General features: G+C 46.9%; 1 protein-coding gene across 1 annotated transcript in view; it reads right to left on the minus strand.

Moving 5' to 3' along the window:
• Nucleotides 1-5,135: 5,135 nt before the first annotated feature.
• DHX37 (DEAH-box helicase 37) overlaps nucleotides 5,136-13,720 on the minus strand; it is a 46,884-nt gene continuing 38,299 nt past the window's right edge. Inside the window, exons 19-27 of the mRNA XM_038763310.1 lie at nucleotides 13,356-13,480; nucleotides 13,084-13,200; nucleotides 11,732-11,904; nucleotides 11,089-11,203; nucleotides 10,470-10,607; nucleotides 8,282-8,376; nucleotides 8,120-8,193; nucleotides 6,994-7,091; nucleotides 5,136-5,522 (exon numbers count right to left, since the gene is read on the minus strand). Coding sequence (XP_038619238.1) covers nucleotides 5,440-5,522; nucleotides 6,994-7,091; nucleotides 8,120-8,193; nucleotides 8,282-8,376; nucleotides 10,470-10,607; nucleotides 11,089-11,203; nucleotides 11,732-11,904; nucleotides 13,084-13,200; nucleotides 13,356-13,480 — 1,018 coding nt within the window. The 3' untranslated portion in view covers nucleotides 5,136-5,439. The remainder of the gene's footprint in view (nucleotides 5,523-6,993; nucleotides 7,092-8,119; nucleotides 8,194-8,281; nucleotides 8,377-10,469; nucleotides 10,608-11,088; nucleotides 11,204-11,731; nucleotides 11,905-13,083; nucleotides 13,201-13,355; nucleotides 13,481-13,720) is intronic.

Genomic DNA, 13,720 nt, shown 5'->3' on the forward strand with positions numbered 1-13,720 from the left:
AAACACTCCTTCACAGGAAGTCACTCATAACCAAGAGCAATAGGTCTGCGGCTGTGCCTGGCAGTACTTTCAGTGGGTTTTTTAAAAAATAATGGCATTTATTAAGCGCTTACTATGTGCAAGGCACCGTTCTAAGCACTGGGGGTATACAAGGTGATCAGGTTGTCCCACAGGGGGCTCACAGTCTTCATCCCCATTTTACAGATGAGGTAACTGAGGCCCAGAGAAGTTAAGTGACTTACCCTAAGTCACACAGCTGACAAGTGGCAGAGCCAGGATTCAAACCCATGAGCTCTGACTCCAAAGTCCGAGGTTTGAGAGGTTCTCTGTGCTTCGATTATCTAATCTGTAAAATGGGGATTAAGACTGTGAACCCCACATGGGACAGGGACTGTGTCCAACTCAATTTGCTTGAATCCATCCCAGTGCTTAGTACGGTGCTTGGCACATGGTAAACGCTTAACCAATAGCACAATTATTATTATTAGATTATTAAGCGAGCAATGACAGAGGATAGAAGGCTAAAGAAGCAGCATGGCTCAGTGGAAAGAGCACGGGCTTTGGAGTCAGAGGTTGTTGGTTCAAATCCCGGCCCTGCCACTGGTCCGCTGTGTGACTTTGGGCAAGTCAGTTAACTTCTCTGTGCCTCAGTTACCTCATCTGGAAAATGGGGATTAAGACTGTGAGCCCCACATGGGACAACCTGATCACCTTGTATCCCCCCCCGGTGCTTAGAACAGTGCTTTGCACATAGTAAGCGCTTAATAAATGCCATTACTATTATTAAAGAAGGGATTAAATAGATGCTTCAATGATGGGCTGTAGATTCGTGGATGGATCTGAGCCCCAAAGTCCAGGGAGCGAGGCGCATCCCCTGCCACCAGCATGACCTGGACCTGGACCTGGACCATACTTCATGCTGCTGCCCGGATTATCTTTGTCCAGAAACGCTCTGGGCATGTCACTCCCCTCCTCAAAAATCTCCAGTGGCTACCAATCAATCTGTGCATCAGGCAGAAACTCCTCACCCTGGGCTTCAAGGCTGTCCATCCCCTCGCCCCCTCCTACCTCACCTCCCTTCTCTCCTTCTCCAGCCCAGCCCGCACCCTCCGCTCCTCCGCCGCTAATCTCCTCACTGTACCTCGTTCTCGCCTGTCCCGCCGTCGACCCCCGGCCCACGTCATCCCCCGGGCCTGGAATGGCCTCCCTCTGCCCCTCCGCCAAGCTAGCTCTCTTCCTCCCTTCAAGGCCCTGCTGAGAGCTCACCTCCTCCAGGAGGCCTTCCCACACTGAGCCCCTTCCTTCCTCTCCCCCTCGTCCCCCTCTCCATCCCCCCATCTTACCTCCTTCCCTTCCCCACAGCACCTGTATATATGTATATATGGTTGTACATATTTATTACTCTATTTATTTATTTATTAATTTATTTTACTTGTACATTTCTATCCTATTTATTTTATTTTGTTGGTATGTTTGGTTCTGTTCTCTGTCTCCCCCTTTTAGACTGTGAGCCCACTGTTGGGTAGGGACTGTCTCTATGTGTTGCCAATTTGTACTTCCCAAGCACTTAGTACAGTGCTCTGCACATAGTAAGCACTCAATAAATACGATTGATTGATTGATTGATTGGACCTGGGGTGGCCACAAGCCCTCAGGGGTTCCCCCTTGCCCTGAGGTCTCTGGTCACCATCCTCTTCAACCACAGACACAAAGTAGAGCTGCCACACCCCCTCAACTATTGGAACATTGCAAAGTTGTGTCTGTCGAGCTGAGGAGCTGTGAGAAGCCTAAAAACCATTCCTTCAGCAGTGTTGGGTTGTAGCTTGTTTTGGTTGCCCTCGCTCTGTTCACTGATTGATTTCGCTTAATCCTTATTCTTCCTTAAGCCAGTTCTCCCCCTCCTTAGTGAGCGCCTTAGGGGCCCGAGATGGATACCACCTCACTTCCCTTCTTAAAAGCGTTAATAATAATAACGGCATTTATTAAGCACTTACTACGTGCACAGCGCTGGGGAGGTTACAAGGTGATCAGGTTATACCAAGGGGGCTCACGGTCTTAATCCCCATTTTGCAGATGAGGTAACTGAGGCCCAGAGAAGTTAAGTGATTTGCCCAAAGTTACACAGCTAAGTGGCGGAGCCAAGATTTGAACCCATGACCTCTCACTCCAAAGCCCATGCTCTTTCCATTAAGCCACGCTGCTTCTCCAACCCTCTATAAACACTTATTTCCATCACTTCAAAATTCTTTACAAGAGGAAGGAAATGGCAGCGGCACAAGAGCTGACTGCTTTACCACTGAAGACCTAAGGATCGCCTTGCCCCACACCAAGCTCCCCTCAAACCCTTCTCCAGAAGAGGACACAGCACACTCTAAGCTTTGCCATTTATTTTGGGATTTCTGTTTTTCTCTTTCCTTTTATGTCTCTTGCCAAACTCCTCTCTGAGTTACTGGAAGCCTCTGGAGGGCCAGGGATTGTGTTTAATCCTCTTCCATGTATTCTTTTCCCAGCATTTAGCAGCGCCTTGCACACAGTAGGAGGTCTTGCTACTACTTTGTTAGGAAGTCTGAAGCAGTGGCTATTCTAAATGTTGTATTCTGGACAGCCCTGAGTGCTGAAATATTTGAGACTGCTCCTCAAGCCCCAGTGCTCTAGAGCTTTTATTCTATCCATCATAGTCTGCCTTGTATTTTGGCATTTTTATTGTTTGACCTTTTACGTGCCTGTCACCCTTTCCCCTTTATCCTTAGATTGGGAGTCTTAGGGGCCTGGGCCCATATCAAATTATCATCTGTACAGCTTTTCCTTTTTTTTTTTTTAATGGTATGTGCTAAGGCTATGTGCTAGGCACTATGGATACAAGCTCATCAGGTTGGACACAGTCCATGTCCCACATGGAGTTCATAGGCTTAATCTCCACCGCACAGATGAGTTAACAGACACAGAAGTGAAGTGGCTTGCTCAAGGTCACACAGCAGACAAGTGGCAGGGCAGGGACTAGAACACAGAACCAGCATGGCTTTGTGCAAAGAACACAGGCTTGGGGGGGTCAGAGGTTGTGGGTTCTAATCCCAGCTCTGCCGCTTATCAGGTGTGTGACTTTGGGCAAGTCACTTAACTCCTCTGTGCCTCAGTTACCTCATCTGTAAAATGTGGATTAAGAATGTGAGCCCCACGTGGGACAACCTAATTACCTTGTATCTACCCCAGCATTTAGAACAGTGCTTGGCATAAAGTAAGTGCTTTACAAAAACCACTTTTCCAGTGCTTAGAACAGTGCAGTACCCACTTCATGCTGGCCACTGTCCTGGGGGCTTGGGAGGCACAGAATAACAACCAATCAATCATATTTATTAAGCGCTTACTATGTGCAGAGCACTGTACTAAGCACTTGGGAAGTACAAATTGGCAACATATAGAGACGGTCCCTACCCAACAGTGGGCTCACAGGATCCCAGCCCACAAGTTAAACATCTAATGTGGAAGACAAGGCCAGAACCTGTGCAATTGCACTGAGCCGCAGTCTCTGATTTTCGACTGCTGAAGAAAGGCTTGGTTTATTGCTTCTAATACAGGGTCAGAATAATCTCCCAGAAAAGGAAGAATACCATAGTGTGAATAGATAGTTGAAGGGAGGAAAGGAGTGAAGGGGAGAAAAGAACGAAGGGAAGAAGGGAGAGAGGCATCAGGACAGAGTTGTTCTCCATCTCAGCTGAGACCAGAATAAAAGGAAAGAGGCTTAAACCACAACACACAGGAAGACTCTACATACTAGCCACAGTGCTTAGTACAGTGCTGGCACACAGTAAGCACTAACCAAATAACATTTAAAAAAAAGAAAATGGTGACTTCCTGGCTGTGTGACTTGTTAGATATTATAACATGACCATGGGAGATGTTTTTAACAACACAATCGTTTCTCATCTGTGTGGATTAAATTAGGGCCCGATCTGAAGGCCCTATTTTGAAACACACACTAATCCTATTAATCATATTAAAATACCACAGAACAGTGCTCTATATGTATACATAACATACTTTACTTCATCCCTATTCTTGACTGTTCACATCAGATCACCTATGAAAAGCTTGCCACCTTTTTGTAAATACCGTCAATGGCTTGAATGCTGGTTGAATGTCCTCTCATTACTCCCAGTAGGCATGGAGGGGGAAAATCCTTCTTACCACAGGTCTAGGCTAGGCTCTGCTCACTGGAAACATTATGAATCTTTATTTTCGGGAAAGAAGGGGCAGTTCCTCCCTCCAGGAAACACTGATATATTCCTGCAGATCCAACTCAGAGGAAAAAACTACCACTATTTAAAGCCAAGCTCCTCAGTGAGTTAAAATCCTCCCCAAGAATCCAAGTTTGTCTAATGCCATCTGGGTAGGGGCCATCTGTATATGTTGCCGACTTCTACTTCTCAAGTGCTTAGTACAGTGCTCTGCACACAGTAAGTGCTCAATAAATACAATTGAGTGAATGAATGAATTTCACTCTCAATGAGCCAATCCCATGGTATTCTTTGAGCAGTTACTGTGGTTACTGTGTGCAGGGCATTGGACTAAGTGCATCCTTGCCAATGAGAAACTCGCTTCAGCTATCCAGACGTCAGAGCTGCTCGAGGGATTTGTGGGGTTCAGAAGTGTATTCCAGGCTTTGGTCAGAGACCATATCACCGGGACACTTCAAGCCATTAGATTCGGAAAATCTGAAATGGAGGCTGCACATGATAATATAAGAGAGACCTTCGTTTTGAAAGGAGAAGAAACGTGTCACATATTTTCATGCCAGAAATACACACGCTGGCAGAGGCTTGAGGGTTGTCCCATCGGTTGCTGAGACTTTTAGGTACCGGTAGCCTACTAGGAAAAAAAAAAAAATCACACTGCACAGGCACTGACTGCACCGTCCTAGTAGCTGTGGTCACTGTGGCCCAAAATGGCACTAGAAGTGAGTGTTTGTGTGTGTGTGTGTTTTTTGGGGTGAGGGGGCACCATGGCCCCCCCAGCTCACGGACTTGGGCCCATGGGCTCACGCAAATCAACAAGACCTGCCAGAGTGCTAGCGACTAACATAGTCTAAAGAGCACATTTCTAAAACTTGGATGAATAAATACCAACAAGATGCGTAAAACTGTCCATTAGGAATAAATATTACAAAACTGTAAAATGGGAGAACTGTACACTGGGACTGAGTGTCTTCTGCATACAATAGGGAAATAAACATTTTGGATTTGTGCCCGCACATATTTAGTTCATCTTGCCTCTTCAGAGCAAGCGAGGAGAATCCGTAGTCCAACAGGACAGAGCCCACTCAGGGAAGCAGTCTCTCAGTTAAAAAAACAAAAACCCACGGAAATGAAGATTTCTTCCAGGTGAGATTCCAAGGTGTCAGGATCAAAGGCACCAGCTGGAGCAGAGGACACATCTGAAGGCTCATGTTTGGATGGGTGGCCAGGCTTTGGTGACGTCAGCATGCATGGCCTGCGGGATCCACTCGCAATAGGCGGATAACAAATCTGAAACGAGATTGGTGGCCATTAACCGGTTTTCATTCAATCAAGCAATGGTATTTACTGAGCATTTACTGCATGCAAAGCACTGTTCTAAGCGCCTGGGAGAGTGCAATACATGAATTGGAAGACCTGTTCCCTTCCCTCAGGGAACTTGCAGTCTAGGGAGGAAGACAGACAATGTAAATACATTACAGATAAGTATATAAGTGCTGTGGGACTGAGGGTGGGGTGGATATCAAGTGCTTAAGGGATATAAATCCAAGTGCATAGATAAAGCAAAAGGGAAAGGGAGTGGGAAAAAGATGGCCTATTCGGGGAAGGCCTCTGGGACAAGATTTGATTTTAATAAGGCCTTGAAGATGGAGAGAGAGGTAGTCTGTTAGATATGAACAAGGGAGTTCCAGGCAAGAGGGAGATGTGGGCAAGTGGTCAACAGGGAGACAGACAAAATGGAAGTACAGTGGGTAGGTTGGCATTAAGAGCAAAATGTGTGGGTTGGGTTGTAGAAGGAAATCAGTGAGATACCTTAGGAAGGGGTGGGTGAGCTGATTGAATGCTGAAGAGTTTCTGTTTGGGGCAGAGGTGGCTGGGCAACCACTGGAGGTTCTCGAAGAGTGGGGAGATGTGGACTAAACCTCTTTTTAGAAAAAAATGTGGGCGGTGGAGTGAAGCATGGACTAGAGCGGGGAGAGACAGGAGGCAGAGAGGTCAGGGAGGAGGCAGGTGCAGTTAGTCACGGTGGGATAAGATAAGTGCTTGGATCAGCATAGTAGCAGTTCAGTTGGAGAGAAACGGTAGAAGGCAGAACTCACAGGACTTGATGACAGAATATGAATATGTGGGTTGAATGAGAGAGACAAGTCAAGGATAATGACAACTGTAGGCTTGAGGGACAGGGAGGATAGTGGTGTTGTCAATAATGACAGGAAAGATGTGCGGAGGACAGGGTTGACGGAGGAGGACAGTGTCAAATTCAGGGATTAAAGATAGCTGATGGCATTTTTTGTTTCTTTGTTTTATGGTATTTGTTAAGCACTTACTACGTGCCAGGCACTGTTCTAAGTGCTGGGGTAGATACAGCCCGTGCCCTATCCACTAGGCCATGCTACTTCTAAGCTATCAACTAGAAAAACTAAACTGGTTGGCTCACTCCATATCCTTGTATTGGGGCCATGCGCTGTAGAAGGCCCCTACGTCTTGGACCGTGAACCCCAGTTAGAACAGGGACTGAGTCCAATCTGATTTTCAGTGAGTTTATTAACGAGATTTGAGTGCTTACTGTGTGCATAGTCCTGTACGAAGTGCTAGGGAGTGCATAATAGAGAAAGTGACATGATCCCTGCCCATTTTCCTGGGACTACTCAGCATATAACCCAGTGCTTGGGAGTAGATACTGAAATAGTACCATAATTAACCATGATAATCTGGGGAGGGCATGGGGGAAAGTTTCATCTGGGCTAATTTCCACACTTACATTTCGGATCTTTCTTCCAAGCACTCAGCACGGCATCTCGGCAATAGGCGTTTTCAGAAACGAGGGCTTTGAGGAGTATCTCAGTTCTGGGCTGGAGTCTAAAGATGAATGTTTCACCAAAAAACATCACACATCGCTTTAAGAGGAACGGGCACCTCATTTCACCAAACTGCATTGAACAGCTACATGTGGATGGTGTACTGTTATGACCATAATAATAATAATAATGATGGTATTTGTTAAGCGCTTACTATGTGCAAAGCACCGTTCTAAGCACTGGGGAGATTACAAGGTGATCAAGTTGTCCCACAGGGGTTCACAAAACCTTGTTTAAGGAAGCCTGATCTCTGCTCATTAAGGAAGCCTGGTTTCCAGGTAGGCACTTACAAACAGGCAAGGAAGGGAAAACACCCAAGAGGGTTGATGGAAAATTGTATTTTTTTATATACTGTCTATCTTCCTTAGAATGAGTTTACCTGAGAAAATACTTCCTTGAATTTGTACATCATTTTTATTCTTCTAAAGCGCTTTCATGTCAGGTGCCACATTTTAGCCTTATAACACGCTTTAAGAAGCAGCAACTACCCTATTCTGAAAGATGAGGAAACTGAGGCCCAGAGAGGTGACATGCCCATGGTCCCAATGTAATACCAAATCTTCCAATACATAACAGCCAGCAGAGTCAGCACTTCTAGCACTGTGAAGACACAGGTAATGCCCATTAAATGATTTGACTCCAATCTTAAATTGGCCCATGCAGACCCGGCACTGTGGGCTTTATGCTTTCCCAGGACCCCTCCAAAGAATTCTCTGCTTCAACTCCCAAGTGAGGGGAAAAAACAACAACAAGAGTTTGCCCCCCACCAGAAGGACCAAGTTTTATCCATGATCACAGGAGCAAAAAGTACGCAGGGATTTCAGGGGAGATGAAGGCTGGAAGAGGCAGGTTTCAAAGAGCTGCCAGGTCACGGACAGGATCTCCTGGGCTCCAGCTGCAAACCCTCAGGTCTTGTGAGAGCCCTGGAATGAACCATATGGGCATCCAGCACTAACAGCCACAGGGACACCATCACACCTGCAGAGTGGGCCCCCACGGCCCTCACTGCTTAATTTAATGAACACTTACTTGGCCCACGTCTTCAACATCGTGACTGGGTTGGACAGCAAACAGTTGCTGTAGGAGGCGAGTTTGGGAAAGACCTACAGAGCAAGAGAACACCACCCCATCAGAGGACACCGGGACTGTCAGAAAATGACACCAAAACAGGAAGGTGCCAACAGGATTTACCTTTCCTTGCAGTAAAAACTTGGCGAAGTATTTGTAGCGTTCAATCCCCTCTGGGTAATCCACTTCAACAGCAGGGAGCTCCCAACCAACACGATCTGAAAGGACAGAAGGCTTGAGAATGTAACTAGGAAGGTAAAGGTTTCGGTGTAACACAGCAGGAGGAGGTCTGAACTGCCAGAAGTCTAGATTAGAAAGAGGCACGAAACACCAAATCTACAGCTATGAAAGTAGGGGACGGGGAGAGGTTTCTCTTGCTGCTGCTCCTCTCCAAAAGAACAGATACAAAATTTTCAGGACACCTGGTTATGATGACATCCCTGGATTTTGCAGCACCCTACAAAATTGACTTGAAGCAAATTTCCCAAAGGGCTTTGTGCTGCTTTGGACAGAGTGCCAACCTCACCCTTGTCTGTGGTGACTGCTTTCTGTAATGGTCAATCTCACTGTACTACACATTCACCAAAAATATCACAGCTGAAAATGGTTCCACCGCTCCCAGCTAGGCTGCTGCAGGAAAAGGGTTTTTCTTAGGCCTTAGGGAGGAAGAGGGGGGCAGAAGGAGGGGGTGAAACACTTCAGTCTTAACTGATCGAAAATTAGCCTTGTAGCTTTCAGCAGTCATTTTCATTTGAAGTTAAACCAACAGCCCGTGGACAGAATAGGATGCTACTGATGCCTGTCTGTTTTATTTTGTTATGTTGTCTGTTTCCCTGCTTCTAGACTGTGAGCCCGTTGTTGGGTGCAGATTGTCTCTATCTGTTGCCAAATTGTACTTTTCAAGGGCTTAGTACAGTGCTCTGCACACAGTAAGCACTCAATAAATACGACAATGAATGAATGATACCAACAGGAACCATTTTTTAACGATGAAGACACAAAGTCCACCTTCTGCTGCAATCTTGGGAGAAGCGGAATTTGACTGAGCACCCTCAAATGGTTCTTATCTGCCTCACTTTGTTCAAGGCTCAGACACGTGAATTTCTCAGTTCATCTGAATGCCTCCATAGCCAGGTGCAGAATATATCGATGCAGAATACATGAATCAATCGTATTTACTGAGTGCTACTGTCTGCAGGGAAGTGTACTTAGTGCTGGGAGAGTAAAAACAACAATGTAACAGAAACATTCCTTGCCTGCAATGAGCATTCAGTCTAGAAAATGAGCTTACTCGTTTTGCCAGATGCTGATGCTTTTGTAGTGGCAACCCTAAGAGTAAGGAACCCTCATCATGTGCCTTGGTATTTCATTCATTTAATCGTATTAATTGAGTGCTTACTGTGTGCAGAGCACTGAACTAAGCACTTGGAAAGTACAATCTGGCAACAGAGACGGTCCCTACCCAACAACGGGCTCACAGTCTAGAACGGGGAGACAGACAAAACAAGTAAACAGGTGAACAATACCATCAGAATAAATAGAATTATAGCTCTTTAGACAGCTACCTAGCTGGGCAGACACAAGGTAATCAGACTGTCCCACGTGGGGCTCACAAAAGCAGCATGGCTTAGTGGCAAGAGCCCGAGCTTGGGAGTCAAAGGACGTGGGTTCTAATCCCGCTCTGCCACTTGTCTGCTGTGTGACCTTGGGCAAGTCACTTTACTTCTCTGGGCCTCAGTTATCTCATCTGTAAAACTGGGATGAAGACTGTGAGTCCCATGTGGGACAACCTGATCACCTTGTATCTATCCCAGCGCTTAGCACATAGTAAGCGCTTACCAAATATCATCATCATCCCCATTTTCCAGATGAGGTCACTGAGGCCTAGAGAAGTGAAGTGAAGGTCACCCAGCCGACTAAGCGGCAGAGGGGGGATTAGAACCCAGGACCTCCGACCCCAGCCCGGACTGTTTCCACACGGCTTCACTAATGGCTGTGCTGTGCGGGGCAGGGTGGGGCGGACCAGACCTGCACGGGTCCAACTTGTACTTCCCAAGCGCTTAGTACAGTGCTCTGCACACAGTAAGCACTCAATAAATACGATTGATGATGATGATGACACGCAGGTGCAGCGCCAGTGGCAGCGTCTCCCAGCCACCCTCCGTCACGCGCTCCACGGTGCCCGCCATCTCGGCGCCGCCCGGCCTGGTCCTATACTTTCCATATCATCTTAACCTACAGGAGCGAAGAGGTGCTACATACAGCTGCTACGCCCTGAGCAAGCTGAGATTTCCCATTTCCCAACACTCACAAAACACGCTGGGCCGATGACACCTGACACGGCCGCTTTCACAACAGTAGGCCGGGGGAGGGTCCTCCAGGGGTTTCTGAAAGTGACAGTACGGCGGCAGGAGGGCCGGGATCCACTCCGCTTCAACTGCTGTGACACCTGGAAGATCCAGAAGAAAGCACATTTTAGCACACCTTCTGCTACACATTCCCAGATGGACTAATGCCTTGTAAAAACCGAGCACAATTGGGAGATTTGGAATCCACTAGTGGTCTGCTAGAATTCCCAGTCCAGTAGGGCACCTGAGACAGAGCTGGATTTACCCTGGAGAGTGATTAATGCCCGTGAAATTATGTTTGGGACCCAGAGCTACTTCAAGAAAGGGGCCCTATGAGCACTGGTTCTGTAGCAGCCAGAGAGGTCTCAGAAGTACTGATTTTTGGTTCTGGCGACTTATCGGACCAATTTATAAGCTGCCCCCGAAGACTCTATCGAAAAGCTGATACCCGCCTGCTGATTCAAAATCAGGGCGAACGATACGGATCTTTGACAGAAAGCAAATCTATGCGATTTGAGCCCTATAAAATCATCTGAAAAGAGAAAGGTTGCGCAGGGTGGGTGGGGAGCAAATGGCCTTTACCTTTCATATACATCTTGGTGGTTTCAACAATCTCCTGGTAGACCACGAAGTCGGGAAGCTGCTTGAAAAGGACTGAACTTGGATGGATAAAAACGGGGTCATCCAAGAGCGGAGTCTATGGTGGGAGAGAGAGAGAGAGAGAGAGAGAGAGATTGAATGAATGAAATACCAAGGCACATGATGAGGGTTCCTTACTCTTAGGGTTGCCACTACAAAAGCATCAGCATCTGGCAAAAGAGAGAGAGAGAGAAAGAGAGAGGAGGGCTCAAGACTCACACACTAGTGTCTGTTAGCTCACCCCAATGGAGTTTTGGACAAACCGAGCGATGGACCCTCATTCTCTGCCTTGGGAGTCAGGGTCCAAGCTCAGCTTTAGACGGGAGCAAAAGCCAGGGTGAGTTGTTCACTGCAGACAAAGTATGTGAATAAATGAGACCCGACCTCAGCAAGTCAGTTTTCAACATATCGGCACTCCAAAGACGAAATGGGAAAACTCAAGAGGTGGGAAGGAGGAGAGACGTATAATGAGTTCCATGGAATTGCTACTTTCTGGCCAAACCGGGGCCATTCCCACACTAGCTGCAGGGCCTGAGTTCGAGGAGCCAATCTGGAGGGGAACAAGCCCTACAGACCAGGCATTTACCTTGTAGGCATTTCTCCACTTTTCATCCAACAGCTCCTCACTCTGGATCTTCCTGGCTACATGGTCCCCCAAGCCTGCCAACACGATCTGCCTCAAATAGGTCACTTGGGTCTCTGTGGGAGGCTTCATTTTAGGATCTACAAACAGGCCAAGGCCTGAGCAGATGGAATTAACTGGCAAGAAAGCAAAATACAAGAAAAGTGGTGAGCCTTCTCAAGGCAACAAAGACTTTGAGGGACTGTGGAATCTCATGGAAGATGGACGACTTTTACATGGGTGGGGAAAACCCCGAGTCAAAAACCCTTGAAGCTTTTCCCAATTCTCCTATCCAAACTCTCATCCCTTCTTTCAGTTTAATGGGTAGAGACTAAAATGCCCTGTTAATTTATTTGGGGAATACACAGTTCCCAGCGTGCCAGGTGGACTAGGGGCTAAGATGCTTTGAAAAAAGTTTTAAGTTTAAATTACTGCAATTAACCTCACAACAACTGGCTTTCCCTATGCTCATTTCTATGCAAAAACGGACAGCTCTGAAATGATAAAAATGTGAAAGCACAAAATAATGACATACTATTCACGCACTTCAACTAAGAAGGAGTGTAGTCTAGTGGAAAGAGTGTGGGCACGGGAGTCAGAGGATCTGGGTTTGAATCCCAGCTCCACTACTTGTCTGCTGTGTAATCTTGGGCAAATCACTTCACCTCTCTCTGCCTCAGTTACCTCATCTGCAAAATGGGGGTTAAGACTGAGAACATTATGTGGAACAGGGACTTTGACAAGCAGTGTGGCTCAGTGGAAAGAGCAGAGGCTTGGGAGTCAGAGGTCATCGGTTCTAATCCCAGCTCCACCACTTGTCAGCTGTGTGACCTTGGGCAAGTCACTTAACTTCTCTGTGCCTCAGTTACCTCATCTGCAAAATGGGGATGAAGACTGTGAGCCCCACGTGGGACAACCTGATCACTTTGTACCTCCCTAGAGCTTAGAACAGTGCTTCGCACATATTAAGCGCTTAACAAATACCATCATTATATCAACCTCAGCACTTAGTACAGTGCTTGGCACGTAGTAAGCACTTTCCAAATACCATAAAAAAAATCTACAGGGGAGAATTGTTGAAGGGCAAAATCCACAGGACATGCAAAAGATGGAGAGAGATGCCTGTAAAATGTATGTAGTGAGAACCATTTCTTTCACTAATTCACAGGACATATTCTCTTAGATCAGAGAGGTACAATTAATTCAACACCTCAATCAACAGATTAGGTAGTTTGACTGTGACTTCCAGAGGTAAAGATGGGGGAGGGCGGAGAGACGGCAGTCGTATCGCTGGCAGGGTCTTCAGGGACCTTTACCTGCTGTGGTCAGCTGTCCTCTCAGACGCCTAATTTCCATCATGGCCTTGAATCTCAGTCCATTGGCTTGGCAGAACTGAAAAGCAGAGCCAGCGTACTCACAAGCCCCCACGGCACCTGGAGTAAACGGAAGGAACGTTCACGGCTCCCGCCATCTCCCGTCTCCCCGCCAGCTATTCTGTTAAACGCTTCCACTTCTTCAATGCCAGTCCGCCTGGCATTCTAAGCAGTTCTGCTGCTCGGCCGACCGAATATGCAGCGTGGGGATGTACCTAGCATCACCATGAGGTCGCCAAGCTTCAGTTTAGCTCCTTGTCCAGCCCAGATTCTCTGCATCTGGAAAACACGCGCTCTCTTCCCTTTGAGCTTTGCTTGCTCCTCTTCGCTGGCGGCTGGTCTGAAAACACACCGAAAAACACCCGGGAGAGTTAAGGGGGAAGGTAAGACACATTCTCCTTAAGCAACTAAAGTTGGATAAATATCACCAGGAAAAAGCCTGCTAAAGAGGAGCTGGAAAGATGTTTCCAACAACTGAAACCATAAACAACGAAAGCAAGGCATGGAGGCAACACGTCAATGGGGTCATTAGGGGCCTTTGAAGCTCTAAGCCAGAATCCATTATCACATTGGTTAGTTT

The sequence above is a fragment of the Tachyglossus aculeatus genome, chromosome 21 (genome assembly GCF_015852505.1).
Source record: "Tachyglossus aculeatus isolate mTacAcu1 chromosome 21, mTacAcu1.pri, whole genome shotgun sequence".
NCBI classification, from domain to species: Eukaryota; Metazoa; Chordata; class Mammalia; order Monotremata; family Tachyglossidae; genus Tachyglossus; species Tachyglossus aculeatus.